The following is a 16,367-nucleotide window of genomic DNA, read 5'->3' as shown; positions in this document are numbered from 1 at the left end:
TTATCAGAACTACGGCTGGCCCAAGGTCATCCAGCCAGGTGCAAGTGGAGGAGTGGGGAATCAAACCCGGCTCTCCCAGATCAGAGTCTGCTCACTTCACCACAACACCAAACTGGCTGGAGTTTCTTCTTCTTCTTGACCCCTAGAAGGAAGTCACCTGAACACCGTAACCGATGACTGCTAGTAAAGAGACTTAGATCTTTCCCGGGCTCTCTTCCCATTGGCTCTGAGCCAAGTTTCCCTTCCAGGTCAGTCTAAACAACAGTACAGAAGGCAAAGCAAATTAACCCTATAATGACTGAAATCCAAAGCTTGCACTTCACATATTTCCAGCGTGGAGAAGAGGGTACAAAGGAACGATGGAGCTTCAAAGGGGGGAGCGCTGGAGGGGAGCCCTTCTGCCCCCGGAGGAGTCTGGGGGGACGAAGCCAGGGTGGGTGATGCGGTCAGACGGTGGCTGCAGAGGTTCCACTCTGGGATCCAAGTTGTACAAACTTGAAACAAGCCAAACGCCTTCGGAAGAGGCTGCGGCCCACTCCTCTGGGGGGGAGGGGGGAGCTGGGGGATTTTCCTAGGTCTCCCTCACAGCTCGGGTCCCAGGCGCCCCCTCCCCGCCTGACCTGCCGGAGCTCCTCCGCGCCCCCCCGACACGAAGCACGACTCCCCCTCTCACCTGTGATCTTGTCCCGGACCAGCTTGCAGGACTCGATCTCCCCGATGCTTCCGAAGAGGCTCTTGAACTCCTCTTGGGTCATGTTCTGGGGCAGGTAGTTGACTATGAGGTTAGTTTTGGAGTCGTCGGTGGCACCGTTGGCGCTGATCAGTGGCCCGTTGGGGAGGGAACTGTTGCTCGTGGGGCCGTTGGACACCTGGGTCTCCATTGTGCTGATTATCTGCTGGAGACAAGAGGGAGCGGGAGAGAGGTTATCGTTAGGGGGGAACGGGCAGCAGAATCTGCGGGGCCCGTCTTGAGGGTGGGCTCCTTCGTTTCCCACCTCGGGGCGGTTGGGATGGATCCGGCCACAGCAGCCAGATACTGGAGCCAGAGCGCAACACGGCCAGTTGGAGGAAATTGTGACCTCAACAGGACTAGAACCCGTGGAGGAACTTCCACCGCGCTGGCGATCTATCTGCTTCTGGGCCCAACTCAGGTTTAAAGGCCTCCCGAGGCTTCGCACATACACAACACACCCAATCTCCCAGCACCGCGACTGCCACACGCCAGCCACCCTCTTCATGCAGCCTCAACGGTATCCCCGTTCAAGACGGCATTGCTAGACTCCGCACGCACGAGAGGGTGACAGAGGTTTCTGCTGGGGAGGGGGGAACTCCTGGTTTCCCTTCCGTTTTCTCAAACCCAGTCTGGAGATGTGGCAGCCCCGCCCTGTGAAAAAAAAAGGCTGATGGATGGGTACGGGGAGGCAGAACAAACGCCCCGTTGGTGGTGGTGGTGGAAGGGGCCACCAAGTAGGGTCCATCCGGTATGGGGGGATTTGGGGGGCCATCCCGGGGGTGGGCGGGGACACCCCCAAGCCTCCTCCCCAAGAGGAACCATCCGCCCGGCCACCCTTCTCCCTCCCTCCTGCTAGATTTAAAGGGGCCCCCAGCCGTTCAGCGGCCCACGTGGTCCCCACCGATAAGCTAAAGGTTTCCCTTGCTCGAAAGCCAGTCGAATCCAACTCTAGGGGGCAGTGCTCATCTCCGTTTCCAAGCCGAAGAGTCAGTGCTGGTTTCCGTGGTCATGTGGCCGGCATGACTAAACACCAAGGCGCACGGAACGCTGTTCCATTCCCACCGAAGCGGTACCTATTTATCTACTTGCAATTTCTTGCTTTCGAACGGCTAGGTTGGCAGGAGCTGGAACCGGAGCTCACCCCGTCACGCGGCACATTCGGGTCTCGAACTGCTGAACTACCGACCTTCCACAGCCTGCAGTTCAGTGTCTTCACCACTTGAGCCACCGCAGCTCCGATGAGCTAAAGCCCTTTAAATCGGGCCGGAGGGGAGGCGGGGGGGCGGGGCGGGTGGTGGCTCTTGGGGGCGGGGCTTCCCCCACTGGCCGGGGCTGACAGGAGCCTCCAGAAGCAGGGGAACCTGGACCTGGCGGCTACCCCCAAGTCACAGCTGACTTAGGGCAACCTCTGGTGGGGTTTTCAAGGCAAAAGATGTCATGACCCTGGTCTTCCTCGGCCGACTCTGCTTAGCTTCTGGGACCTGACGAGATCGGGCTAGGCTGGGCCATCCGGGTCAGGGCCCCGACATTACCAACATCACACTTCCAACGTGGCTGTGCGCACCGGGAGGAGGGGTGTGTGTGTCTTTTCCCTATGCGGCGGCCAAATTCCATAGGGAACGACTGAACGTCGACATCTTTCTCACACGGAACACGTCCAGCAAAGGGCGGCCGGGGAAGATGTGCCCCTTTCACCGACATCCCTCCCCATGCCAAGCTGTGTGAGTCGTGACCCTCCTCCTCCCACTTACGCGGGGATATAAGCATCATCCTGCCGTGTGTGTCCTCAGCAGGGAGTTCAGAGCCGAGCCTTACGCCGCTTCCAAAAGATGCACGTTTTGGCAAGTCACCGGGCAAAGGGGGCACTCTGGAGTTCGAGAGGGATGGCCTGGGGCAGGGGCATTCTGCGTGCCAATGCCGAGGGGGTCGCCCATGCCAGCTTCGCTGAGGTCCCTCCCCACGCCAGCCTGCCACCTCACTCAAGATGGCTGACTCGCCAAATGACAGGTTCCACCCTGGAGGCGGGGCTGCCGGCCTCCAGGTGGGGCCCAGAGATCTCCCACTATCGCAGCTGCTCTCCAGACAAAGGAAACCAATCCCCGCTTTGGAGGGTGGACTGGATGGCCTTGTGTCCTGCTGAGGTCCCTGCTCTCCCAAAACCCCGCCCTCTCCCCAGGCTCTACCCCCAAAGTCTCCAGCTCTTTCCCCACCCGGAGCTGGCAACGAAGCCTTCTGTAGCCCTGACATGTGTAGGACCTTCAGAGCATGTGCAGAGTGCCCCACTCATGTGGGATTAGCTGGAAGCCATTTCCTGTGACCCCCTGAAAAGACAGGGCCTGTCTGCGCAGCCCAGCACTGGGCCGGCAAGGAGAAAAGTTGCCCATCGACGACTGGCAGAGAAGGATGAGACTCTCAGCAGGTCCTGATAGACCAACTTGGACGAAGAAAAAATGGCGGCTCAACTTGCCACGTCTTATGAACCCCCCCCCACACACACACACATTCAGGAAGGAAGCCGCGCGCCTGCATCGTCTCCCACCCGACAACTCACTCCTCTCCTCAACGCTTCCCCAGCCTCCAGCACTTCCAAACGCCCCTCGTTTCCATTTGCACCAATGAACCTGTCTCAACATAGGTCCATTCCGAAGCCTGTTAGCAAAGCTGGGGGGTGGGGGGTGGGAAGGGGGAACGGCCCCCACAGGCTGCTCCCCACTGTTCTCTGAGGCTCTCTACCGGGGCCACCTCCGGTCTTGGGGGTGGCGAAAGGAGGCCTCTCCGGAGCGTCTGGCCCGGCTGCCCTCAGCAGTCCTCCCCCCTCTGCCTCCCAGCCAGTGGCTTCACTGGTGACGGAGCAGCGACTCTCTGCTCGACTATTGATCCGGCCATTGATTGGGCTATGATCTCCCACCTCGGGCCAGAGACGGAAGCCATCGATGGAAAGCTTTTTAGTGCTCCCGCAGGGCACGCCATCGATCCCGCTTCCGGAGACAATCAAGGACGCCCCAGCTAGCTGTCTCTGCACGCCCAATGGCAGGACTTCTTCGGCCTCTGAGAACTCAGCTTCAACACACACACCCCGGAATCGGACTGGAACTCGGGTGCCCTGAACTCCACGCCCGCGCCCCACAAAGCTGATTTCGCAGCCACTTTGCCGTGTATGGAAACCGACTCTGCACGGTGAATTCTCTGGCACACCAGTGCACGGAGCCCCTCCTGAGAATGCTCTGCAGTGCGCCCTGTCACTCAATCCCGGTTCAGCCTCCTCTCTTGGAAGACCGCCCGGGCCAGACAAGGCTCAGCCCTGGGACAACCCTGAGAAACAGGTCCTGGCCAGTGTTCCCTCTAAGCTGAGTGAGTGTGAGCTAGCTCACAGTTTTTTAGCCTCCGGCTCACACATTTTTGTCTTAGCTCAGGGAGGATGGCTCTAGAGCAGACTAATTTATGCAGCAGCCAAATCGCTTGCTCACAACTTTGATGCCCGTAGCTCACAAAGTAGCATTTTTGCTCACAAGACTCCACAGCTTAGAGGGAACATTGGTCCTGGCCTAACCAAATCCGAGATCTCCAAAAGGATCCCGCTCATCTGCCTTGGGGTGGGCGAGCAGAGCTCCTCTGACTGCCACATGCTGCCCAAGGCCCTCACGACCCGCTCTCGGTCAGACCCCCCTGGTCTCCCCAGTCCCAGCTTCCCCTTGGGCTCTTTCAGTTCCCCTTTATTTATCCCGTGGGATGGGACTCCCCTCCCATCTTTCCCAGGCATCCCCCCCACCTTTGTGAGCCCATAAGCCAGGCCCGTAGCTACAGTGGGGCAGTCTGAGGCCCAGCCCCCCAACTTTCCACCACGGCCCCTCAACTTACCACCTTGGCCAGGCCCCCTGACTTATTTCTTGTGCTTGCCGCCACTGCCAGGGACCACAGCAAGTCTCACGCCACCGCCACCCCCCAGCTTTCTGTAGTTAGTTCATTATCGCGGTCTTGAGACCGACGTACAGAGTAAGCATAAAACAGCCATGATATACAAAATACAAAAAACAGAAATCTGAATTTAAGAACTTTTAAAATGCGATCCCCACAATCTAAGCATTAATGCACAAAACTCAGCAACTGAACGTGTAATCTCTGTATTCTTACCTAATAGGAGCCAGTGAAGCCTTGCTTTGTTTGTATTAATGTGCCCAGGTGCTCTACCGATTCAACCTCGCTTAAGGGGCATGGGCATAGCCTTTCAGAGTAGGGGGTATTATTGTACCCAGGGCTCTTTTTATAGAAAAAGCCTAGCAGGAACTCATTAGCATAATAGGCCACACCCAACAATAGGAACTCATTAGCATATCCAGCCACACCCATGAGAGCATAGCTCATTAGCACATTAGGCCACACCCCCATGTTACCAGAAGTGTGGTCATCCAGCCACACCCACCTTTCGCTTCTTATTCTGTTTACCTTCCTTGTTGTCAAAACCCAGGGCCTTTTTTTGTAGCAGGAACCCCTTTGCATGTTAGGCCGCACCCCCCTAATGTAGCCAATCCTAATGAGTTTCTGCTGCTGGGTGTGGCATATTATGCGAATGAGTTCCTGCTGGGCGTGGCCAACTTGGGAGCCAGCCGGAACTCCGTTCCTGTGCTTTCCTGCCCCAAAATAGCCCTGGTTGTACCTGCCTTGAATAACCGCAGGTGGGAAGCAGAACATCCAGCTAGGGCAAAGGCCCTCCTAGAATCCTTTCCCTCCACTGAAGTCAAGTATGTTGCCGGCTCAAAGGTGCTTTGGATACTTATTTAACAACTCCCCGAGTTTGGAAGCCCCAGAGATGTCAGATTGTCGCTCAGTATCTTCAACTCTTTGTTTAATTAGCCCTTTGGCCAAATCCATGGGATAAGAGTAGCTGAGGTGATAAGCCAATTCTGTCAATATGATAGGAGCCTTCTGTATCCTTACGGAGTCCTCCGCAGGCAAAGCAAGCCCCGCCTCCAGACTGGAGGGATGCCAGACTCCAGGTGGGACCTGGGGATCCCAAGTCTGGAATTAGAGTTTAAAAATCCCAACCATTTTTCCCCTTCAGGAGAGGGGGGGGGGAGGGATGCATAATGGGTGCCCCACAAGAAAAAAATATTGCCCCACGACGGCTACATGCCTGCGGCAGGCGCCTCTGGGATTCTGCCACAGGGTGCTGCTGGGCACAGACACAAAAGGTCAGGGAACAAGGTTGGGCATCACGCTGACAGTAGGTCCTCAACGCTTTAGGCCGAAGCTCTGTTCCACACAGGGTGCCTTTCCAGACGAACGCGCTGCTGCGAAAGAGCTGCCTGGACGGACCCACAGGCGACTTGCAGCTCTCCAGAGAAGATCCCTGTGAGGTGGCGGCAGCTGCTCCCAAAGCGACATTTTTTAAAAAATCTACTCCGCCAATCACATCTGCTTCCTGTGGCCCACCAGAAGCCCTCCTAGGCAAAAGCCCCATCCGGCACGACTCACCTTCTAGAAAACACTTGGCGGGTGCCAGAAAAGCTGTCGGTGGGCACCAAGGCTCCCTCTAAGCTGTGGAGTCTTGCGAGCAAAAATTCTACTTTGTGAGCTGCCGGCATTAAAATTGTGAGCGAGCCATTTGGCTGCTGCATGAATCAGTTTGCTCCGGAGCCCTCCTTCCTGAGCTAAGACGAAAATCTGTGAGCCGGAGGCTAAAAATCTGTGAGCTAGCTCACACTCACTCAGCTTAGAGGGAACACTGGCAGGCACCATGGTGCCTGCAACCCCCACACTGGGGACCCCGTAGCCTACGTCTTCTCAGGCGCATTAAGGTGCCATTGTTTCCTTTAGAAGGCTCAGCGCCACAGTTCTTGCACTCGCTCTACCGTCTCCTCTGCGGCCCACCTCTGGAGGCCTCCTAGCCCCCGACCACAGAGGACTGCATGTGAAACAGGGGGGGACCCGGGAGCTGCAGGAGAAGCCGGCTTCTGGGACGCCTTCCGCAACCCCGCCCAGCCTCTCAAGCATCGCCAGGACATCTGGGGCAAGCACAACAGCCGCTGCTCTGTGAATGGCGCAGGCCCTCATCGGAAGGCAGGGGGGAAGGTACCACCACTCAGATACAATTCCCACACGAGGCTGAGGCCAACGTTTCCACCAAGTCTCCGCGGCAGAAAGCGACAGCCAGTCAAGGTGACCCGCGGAACCAGCCAAGGCAAGCGGAGAGAGACTCGCAAGCGTTCAAGGCCTCCTCAGAGAGTCCTTCCCTGGGAGGAACGCCACGGACTCTCTGCTTGGGGGGGCAGGGCTGCCGGGTTCAGAAAGACCTGGAGGCTGGACCCCGGGAGGGGGGGGGTTGGGGAGGGCTAGGGTCCTCGGTAGGGCAGGGTGCCATACAGTCCATCTTCCAGACTGGACATGTTCTCCAGGAGGAGGGGAAGAAATATTTTAAATAATGAACAAGCAATCTATGCAGTCAGGAGATCTCCAGCCCCCACCTGAAGTGGAAGCTGACACAAAACGTCACGTGAGCCTTCTGGAGCTTTTACCTTCAAACTAGACCAAAGGGAAAAGCCTCCTCTGCTACAGCTTAAGAACATCAGAAGAGCCCTGCTTAGGGATCCCACGTCCCCCCGGGGGGCGGGGAAACCCTCGCCCCAGAGGCCCGTTCCCTGGTGGTGCCGGATCGGGCCCCGGGGGGAACTCCGCCCCGACGTGCGCGTCACCTGGAAGTGACGGGAGGACGCCAGGCATGCTGGGGGTGGGGCCACGGCCATCCGAGGGAAAGCTCTATGGTTTTCCCTTGTATGGCCGTGGCCCCGCCCCCAGCATGCCTGCCGTCCTCCCGTCACTTCCAGGTGACGTGCATGCGGCGCGCGTGCACCAGACGCTGGCCGGGAGCCTCCCACTCCCGGCGAAGATCAACTTGGCAACCCTAACCCTGCTGGGTCAGACCAGTGAGAGTCCATCTAGTCCAGCCTCCCATCTCACACAGGGGCCCGCTAGTTCCTCTGGAGAGCCAACATCAGGGTGTCAGAACCCACAGCCAACAACGAAGTACATGCATTCAGGAATGGTAATACTTTTATTGCAGAGCTATAGATGCAGTAACATAAGCACTGTTGGGAATGGCGGCGGTCCCATGGGCATAATAGGATATAGGGTATTCGTACGCACCCCCCCAATTGCCCTGGCCAATTAGGCACCCTCCCGAGCGCAGGATAAAGCTTGGAGACCATTAGGTAGCTAAAGCTGAGAACCAACACTCTCCCACAGCACCTAGGAGAAACCCAGACAATACAACTCCCTCCTGCACATCTGTATAGATAAGCATTTCGGCGCAAAGCAGAACAAGCACAGAAAGGAATGCATTAGCAATTAACCAGACACAGACCGAGCTCCCCAACCCCCATGGCAGCATATCTGACATACTGCCCCCTCTCAAAAATCAGCTTCTCCCGACCATTCCGGGAGGTCTCCCGGTTTGTCCGGGAAGTCGCGGTGGAACTGCCACAACAGTCCAGGGGCCCGAATATCCCCTACTTGCACCCATTCGAGGTGCTGGGGTCCGAAATCCACCCACTCAACCAAATACATCAACTTTCCCCGTTTGGTCTTAGAGTCCAGAATCTTAGAGATTTCATAATGCTCCTCGCCCTCAATCATGATAGGAGGGGGCACCGGTTCTGATGGACGCCAGGGGCTGGAACCCAAATCTCTCTTCAGGAGGCTGAAATGAAATACAGAGTGCAATTTTCTCAATTTTTTTAGGCAAGTCCAAATCATTGATGATCCTTTTAACCTTAAACGGCCCAATGTATTTCCATCCCAATTTCCGGCTTGGCCGTAACATCTTGATATTCTTAGTAGAGACATACACAGAGTCACCAGGCTGCAGAGCCCAACCCTCAACCCTTCTCTTATCAGCCTGCGCTCTGTACGCTTCTTTGGCAGCTGTCAAAGTCTTACACAGGAGAGGCCAAGAGTCCTGCAATTGTTTGCACCATTGAGCAGCATCCCCCGGGCCCATGTCCGTATCCCCTTCCAGAAACGGGACAGGCGGGCTGTCATAACCATACAACGCCTTAAACGGGGATATCCCCATGGAAGAGTGACAAGTATTATAATAACAGAACACAAGCCTCCACTAAGGAAATCACAAGGGTTGGCAACTTTGGGCGAGTAAAATCCTGGAGATGTTGGGGCTGGTGCCCGGGGAGGGTGGTTGTTTAGGGAGGGGACCTCAGCGGTGTACAACACCGTAAGCAGCCCTTTTGTCCAGGGGGACCGGACTCTGCCGTCTGGAGATAAGTTGTAATTCCGGGCAGTGTTCCATCTAAGCTGAGTTGGTGTGAGCTAGCTCACAGTTTTTTAGCCTCTGGCTCACACATTTTTGTATTAGCTCAGGAAGGATGGCTCCAGAGCGAACTAATTTATGTAGTAGCCAAATTACTGCTCATAGCTTTAATGCCAGTAGCTCACAAAGTGGAATTTTTGCTCATAAAACTCTACAGCTTAGAGGGAACATTGATTGTGGGAGATCTCCCGTTTCTACCTGCAGGATGGCAACCTTGTAGAACTGCACTAAGCCGGAGAATCCTTCGACTCCACTTTTGCACTGCAGTGTAGCTTCCGCACTGAGTTGCAGATCCAGCTCTTCCCTTTAACCCCACTCCCGTCTCATTTCTAGATCCATCCTTCTGCAATGATGCCAATGCCCATATTAAAAACCAAAAACTTCAGGGCAGCTGAGCTGCGGTGGGGGGAGGGCGGCCTGTGGAGAACTGCCTGAATGGAAGCATGCAAGGCCCGCAGCCTTTATCAAGACCCTCCTATCCAGACAGGGAATCTGCGCTTCCTGCGGCAGAAGGAACAGAAATTAACCAGGTGCAGCTATCTGTGACAGTACAATGCCAAGCTGGGAAAATAGCAGCCCTATTGAAACAAAAAACAAGCTCTGTCAAGCAGCATCTGCCACCTGCCTTCCATTGGGCCTAAAGTTCTCGCAGATCTTTAAAATGCAATCTTGTTTCAAAACTACTGTCTAAATAGTACCGTCTGTTTGTGAATTCTATACTACTTACTTAGATACTTATACGTCTTTTTTCTCCCCAGAGTAGTAGTAGAAGAAGAAGAGGAGGAGGAGGAGATTGCATTTATACCCCGCCCTTCACTCGGAGTCTCAGCGTGGCTTACAAACTCCTTTCCCTTCCCCTCCCCACAAGGGACACACAAGGGGCAGGTGGGGCTTAGAGAGTTCAAGGACAGCTCTGACAGAACTATGGCTTGCCCAAGGTCATCCAGCAGCTGCGAGTAGAGGAGTGGGGAACCAAACCCGGTTCTCCCAGGTTAGAGTCCGCGCACTTAACCACGACCCCCAAACTGGCTTATGATATCTTCTCTCCTTTATTCTTGCAACAACAACCCTGCAAGGCACATTAGGCTGAGAGTGTGCGCTTGGTCCAAAATCCTGCATCAGCCTCCCATCAGAGTGGGGATTCAAACCCAGGTCTCCAGGAGGCTAGTCCAACACTGTCAGTACTCTATCATGCCGTGCCTCCTTTGGGGAGCAATCCTAACCACGCTTAACTGGGGAGCAAACTGCACTGAACTCCAAGCGGATCGAGACCACGTGGCACACCTCCTGAGGCAGGACGTCTCTCAATGCCCCTCCAGTCTTGCTTTTCAGCATATTAGTATTTTCAGTTCTTAACATGGTCCTGTCTGTGGATACTTAAATACGCAGATCGGGACTAGAAAAGGAGAAAGGAGATATTTCTGCACACACAGAAAAACAAACCCACCAGGTTTGCAGGGAAAAATGTATATAAACATTTTTTTAAAGGGGGGGTGTTTCCCCAAAAACAGACTCTCAGTCCAGCTGAATGGTAACAGACAAAGGTAACAGAATATTAAATCTTCCCAACATACAGGAGCTGAGAGAAAGTAGAAGTCAGACACAAGACTCCTTTTCTTCTCCCAAAATTCATTTTAACCAGAGATACTGAACCAACAAATATTGAGACCAAAGGGCTTGCTAATACCTCCTCTTTGAACTCAAGGTAGAAATAGATGGACCACGGTTCCACAATAAGGTCTACAGCAGGGGTGTCGAACTCATTTGCTAGGAGGGCCAGATCTGACACAAATGAGACCTTGTTGGGCCCCTGGGCCACGTGTGTCATAAAATGTGATGCCAGGTAGCGGAGATATAAACTTTATAAAGAACAAAGATTTTTTTTAACTTAAAATAAAAACATGCTTAAAACATTAGCTCTGTAGGCTGCAAACCTACTTTTGATTTATCGACATTCACCACAGAAGTTTCATACTCAGAGTTCTGAGTCTAGAACCCAGGGGAAAACATGAGATGGCTGAGTGATTAAGAGATAACAAGATAGACTAAGGGCACAGCAAACTAAAGAGCATAGACATACGAGACGTTGCTGCAAAAGTTCAAACACTCAACAGAAAATAGCAAACTTGTCAAAGCACAATATCACTAATCAATAGCATTTTAATCTTGATTTGTTTCAGTGAATATCAAGAGACCAAAGTCCCATCAAGATGCAAGAAAACGGCAACAGGACGAACTTTCCGACGTGTGTCTTTGTCAAACATCAATTTTCCAGTGTTCTTCTTCACATCAATTGCACCATAAGGCACTCAAACATTCAAGGATGGTTTTCCATAACTCTTACATTCAACAAATGTTTCAAGACTGTTTGTTGAATGTAAGAGTTATGGAAAACCATCCTTGAATGTTTGAGTGCCTTATGATGCAATTGATGTGAAGAAGAACACTGGAAAATTGATGTTTGACAAAGACACACGTCGAAACGAGCAGTCAAAACTCGAGAAAGTTCGTCCTGTTGCCGTTTTCTTGCATCTTGATGGGACTTTGGTCTCTTGATATTCACTGAAACAAATCAAGATTAAAATGCTATTGATTAGTGATATTGTGCTTTGACAAGTTTGCTATTTTCTGTTGAGTGTTTGAACTTTTGCAGCAACCTCTCGTATGTCTATGAGTGATTAAGAGAGTCTGGCAAAGCAAGCTACGATGCAGCAACAGCAGCAGAACTGAAAGCAGGAGATGGCCAGTTCCACTGCGGACCTGATGGAAGTCCTCCAGGGGCCTGATCCAGCCCCCGGGGCCACATGTTTGACACCCCTGTTCTACAGGAATAATAATACCCCCCCCCCCCGAAATAGGACGGTCAGACACAGAGGATGACCTAGCGAGATGGCAACATCTTTCACCATTGCGATCCCACCGAGCCCCCAGGCCATGGCTGAGAAGAGCACGAGATGGCAAACTTGAGGAAGCAAACTGGAGCAGGGTCTAGTCTGGACGGAATATGCAGGTGATGTGAAAGACCTCCACCTGAGACCCGGGAGAAATGTTGCCAGTCTGAGTGGACAATGCCGACCTCGATGGACCAAGGGCCTGATTCAGTAGAAGGCAGCTTCACATGTTGATGTGAATGACACACATTTATTTATTTATTTATTTATTTATTTATTTATTTATTTATTTCCAATTTGTATCCCGCCTTGCCAGCGAACTGGCGAGCAGTGTTCTCTCTAAGCTGAGTCACTGTGAGCCAGCTCATAGGTTCTTAGCCTCCGGCTCACACATTTCTGTCTTTGCTCAGGAAGGACGGCTCCAGAGCAAACTAATGTATGCGGTAGCCAAACTGCTCGCTCACAACTTTAATGCCAGGAGCTCACAAAGTGGAATCTTTGCACACAAGACTCCACAGCTTAGACGGAGTATCAATGGCAAGTAAGACGTAAACAGAAGGAACTCGAGCAGGTACGGGGGGGGGGCAAGGCCAGCTTTGACACAGGTATTACCTACCTAATATCTGTGCAGAGCTCAGGGTGGCCGGCACAGTTCTTCCATCTTCCATGCCTCAAGTGCCAGGCAGTCCTGGACCCCCAGATCCCCCACTGGGAAGGCCGAGCAGCAGAAAAAGCTGCCTTTTGGACAGAAAGCCAGTAAGACATTGTGGTGTGAAAGCAGGGCTGCCAACTTTAAGCTGGGAAATTCCTGGAGATTTGGGGTCGGGGCAGGGCCGGGGAGGGGTGTGCATGGAAAAAAATCATTTTTTTCTGGATCCGGGTCCACTGGACCCAAAACATGTCAGTATTTCCTGATATTCCTGAATCCCAGTATCGGTATGATACTGGGATTCAGGTAAATAATCGGGAACCCCAAATTTATTCGGCATTTAAAAATGCCTTCTCCCTTCACTCACGGAGTCCTCCACAATCTAAGGGAATGCCTTCTCCATGCCACGCTGCTGCAGGAGCAGCAGCAAAACTCAGCAAGATACCTGGCCCGAATAAAAGCCAAATAATATCCGCTTTTATTCGGGCCAACTCTATTGGTAGCCGAATCAGATGGTCTAATCTGCATCCGGCTGAATAAATACCAAAAAAGTACTGATAAGGTATCTTTTGGGTATTTATTCTGTTCGGTTTTTACCAAATGCACACCCCCTGGAGGGACTTCAGCAGGGTATAATGCCATATAACCCACCTCCAAGTCAGCAAATCTCTGTCATCTGGAGTTGGAATTCTAGGAGACCTATGGGAGAGCAGGGGCTTTTCATTTGAGAAACGCCACTTCCTCTAGATACCGTGTTTCCCCGAAAATAAGACACTGTCTTATATTTATTTTTTCTCAAGAAGACACACTAGGGCTTATACCACAAATGCATAGAAATCCTGCTAGGACTTATTTTTGGGGTAGGTCTTATTTTCGGGGAAACAGGGTATCTAGTCTAGGTAGGTGGTACCCAAAGTGTTCGCTCGGGCACTCAGGTGGTTCTCAGGGTCGTGAGCTCACCATTTAGTAAGGGCAGGGATGCTGGGAGCCGGCTCAACTACCACTCGGAGTTCCCCGAAGAAGGAAGGACGGTGTCACAGCGCAGCAAGGGATAAGTATTTGACCTTCTTCAGTAATACAGTAAGATGGACCACATTTTGGAAAAAAGAGCCATTTCAACTGTGTCTGACTCAAAAGGTTCTTCTTAAACGCAGCGTTTAGGAAGATGAGATAAAAAGGAAAATGTGGTACAGACAGGAAGGGTGGCTGGGCGCGCTTCTCTCCTGGCCGCTCCCTTTGGAATAGACGCCTCCTGTTGTTTTCTAGAACAGGCTTCCCTCTCCCCCGCCCTCCCCCCCCCGCCCCGCCAGCTGCAGCCTAATCTGGTATCACTTCCCAGCTCTGGCCCAGTTTAGCCCTCCTAAGCCTTTAATTGGGATGATCCCCACTCTCCATCCTCTTTAGAGCCACACAATGAGATTTGCCCCCCTCCCCTCCCCAGCTCTCGCCAATAAACATATGTCGGAGGCGGCAGCGGCGGGAGAAAGCGGAGGGGCTGGGAATTGGATTGAGATACGCGCACACCCCGTCCCCCCACTCCCCACCCACGGCCACCCAAGCCCCCTTTCCCACATGACAGCCATCTGTCCTGCGTTGCTGCGGGCCCCAGGGGCTTGCAGGCCCAGTCGCCATGGCAGCCATTCACTGGGGGATGCCTTGCCAGCTTAAGCTGTTACCCGTAATCCGATTGGTAAAGGAAGGATGGGGGGCCCCCACGGACAGGAGCAGGGAAGAGGGGACCCGCATCGGCTCCCTTCAGCAAGGGAGGTTTCAAACCCTGCTCATGGAAAAGGGAAACAATATCTGCCCTCTCGGGTGGCTTCAGAAACCTACTGCGGGAAATTGGGATTGCAGCAGTGAACGGCATAAACTAAACGGGGGGGAGCATGCAGAATCTGGCTTTGGGAGTCTTTGGAATATAAAAGGGGGGGGAATCTCTAAAGGACCGACCAATCCCTCTGAAGATGCAGCCACAGTGCCAGCAGGTCCCCTGTTATGTCCCCCAAGGATGTTTTCAACAGGCCGGCTTTGCAGAATAGTCGACTCTTATCTGCCCAGCCAGTTCCCAACAATCCGTCACCCTTCAGGGTAGCCGAAAGCGAGATTCCCGGATCAGGCTGAAAGGCGGGAGGCTTGACCCCAATGCCTGAGGTCACCAGGGGCCTTGCATCCATCCCAGCAGGGTATCTTAGTGTAGCACCCACACACACACACGCACACTGCTGTCTAACAACAATAATAAGCACCAACAAACAAACCTGATGCTACAGAAAATATACAAAAAACGAGAGAACCCCACTCCTGGGGTCGCAGAATCCCAAAGCAGCAATGAAGAAGATGATGAAGAAGAGGAGATTGGATTTATACCCCATGGCCCTTCACTACCCAGAGGAGTCTCAGAGCGGCTGACAAACTCCTTCCCCTCCCCCTCCCCACAACAGACACCCAAGGCTGCAGGGAGACGGCCCGATGGGTCCCTACTGCTCCTTCCTCCCCCCTCCCAAGAACCACCCCCCACTCATGACAAGCAGAAGTTCTGGGGGGGCGTGTGAAGGAATTCCTGACCCTCTGCACTGAGTTCAGTTCAGGGGAGCAGGCAGCAGAGAGGGGCCAATTCTGGAAGAAGGAAATGCACCTCGGTGGCACGATCCAACAGGGATTCCAATAATTCTTTGACTGTAGAGAATGTCGGGTATTTTATCCACGGTGCTTGTAGTTCTTCATCAAAGCACGGGGGATGTCAAAACAGGGACATAAGGAGGACTGTGGTTCTAATACAAAATCACGACGTTTCGTATTAGAATATTCGTCGGTCTTTGAAGATGCTCGCATAACTTTTAAACTATTTGCTTGTCTCCTGGAGACTAACTGATGGTCGGTGGAAATGCACCCCCTCCATGCCCTGACTGTGACTGAAAGGCAACACTGGGGAGATCAAGGCCGGCCTCCCTGGTAATCCAGTGGATCAAGGAGGACCTTACGACTTTTATCAACATTTGGACGTGTGACATCTAGATGGAAATTGCGCAGGGCCATATTTTTAGGTATGTGGTAACCTTTTATCTGCGGACTTCCCACCATCGCTGCTGTTGTGACAGAAACCCTATAAGGCTCAAGAGTGCCACCTAGCGGGTCTGGGATCCTGGACCCCTGCTGCTCAGCGGGTCAGTCTAGATGTTCTCAGGAGGAGTTGAGTGGTAGCAGCAGGTTATCCAGGTACTTTCCCAGCAGCACCTGGTTGAAGGGAGTTTCCCAGAAAGGAAAGGCTCCATTTCCCCCTTTCTACCATAACAACTGTATGGCTGCGAGAGTTGGACCGTAAGGAAGGCCGAGTGCCGAAGAATAGATTCTTTTGAACTATGGTGCTGGGTGGTTCTTTTGAATTATGGTGCAGTCCTTTGGACTGCAAGGAGATCGAATCAGTCAATCCTAACAGAAATCAACCCTGACCGTTCCCTGGAAGGCCAGATCCTGAAGCTGAAGCTCAAAGACTTTGGCCACTCAATGAGAAGGGAGCCCTCACTGGAGAAGAAGACCCTGATGCTGGGAAAGATGGAAGGTCAAAGAAGACGGGGACGGCAAAGGATGAGATGGTCAGACGGTGTTATTGATGCAACGAACATGAAATTGAGCAAACTCTGGAGGATGGCGGAAGACAGGAGGGCCTGGTGTGATGTGGTCCACGGGGTCGCGGAGAGTCGGACTCGACTGTGCGACTGAAGAACAAAAGAACAAAAGAACAACACAACCATGGCAGTTATATTTTGTTATTTT

The 16,367-nt window shown here is 53.0% G+C and overlaps 1 protein-coding gene across 3 annotated transcripts in view; it reads right to left on the bottom strand.

The window, feature by feature from the left end:
- Window positions 1-896, bottom strand: part of ELAVL3 (ELAV like neuron-specific RNA binding protein 3) — a 32,266-nt gene extending 31,370 nt beyond the window's left edge. For 2 of the 3 annotated variants that reach the window (XM_015412228.1, XM_015412230.1), the window contains exon 1: window positions 674-890. In XM_015412228.1, the coding sequence (XP_015267714.1) occupies window positions 674-881 (208 nt within the window). In that variant the 5' untranslated portion in view covers window positions 882-890. Of the gene's footprint in view, window positions 1-673 lie in introns of all 3 variants that reach the window. The other variant, XM_015412229.1, reaches the window with a different exon arrangement.
- Between the last annotated feature and the right edge of the window lie 15,471 nt (window positions 897-16,367).

The sequence above is a fragment of the Gekko japonicus genome, unplaced genomic scaffold, assembly GCF_001447785.1.
Source record: "Gekko japonicus isolate JY-2015 unplaced genomic scaffold, Gekko_japonicus_V1.1 scaffold2711, whole genome shotgun sequence".
NCBI lineage: Eukaryota > Metazoa > Chordata > Lepidosauria > Squamata > Gekkonidae > Gekko > Gekko japonicus.
Note: the sequence above shows the minus strand (reverse complement) of the source record. Positions and strands in the feature narration are given on the sequence as shown.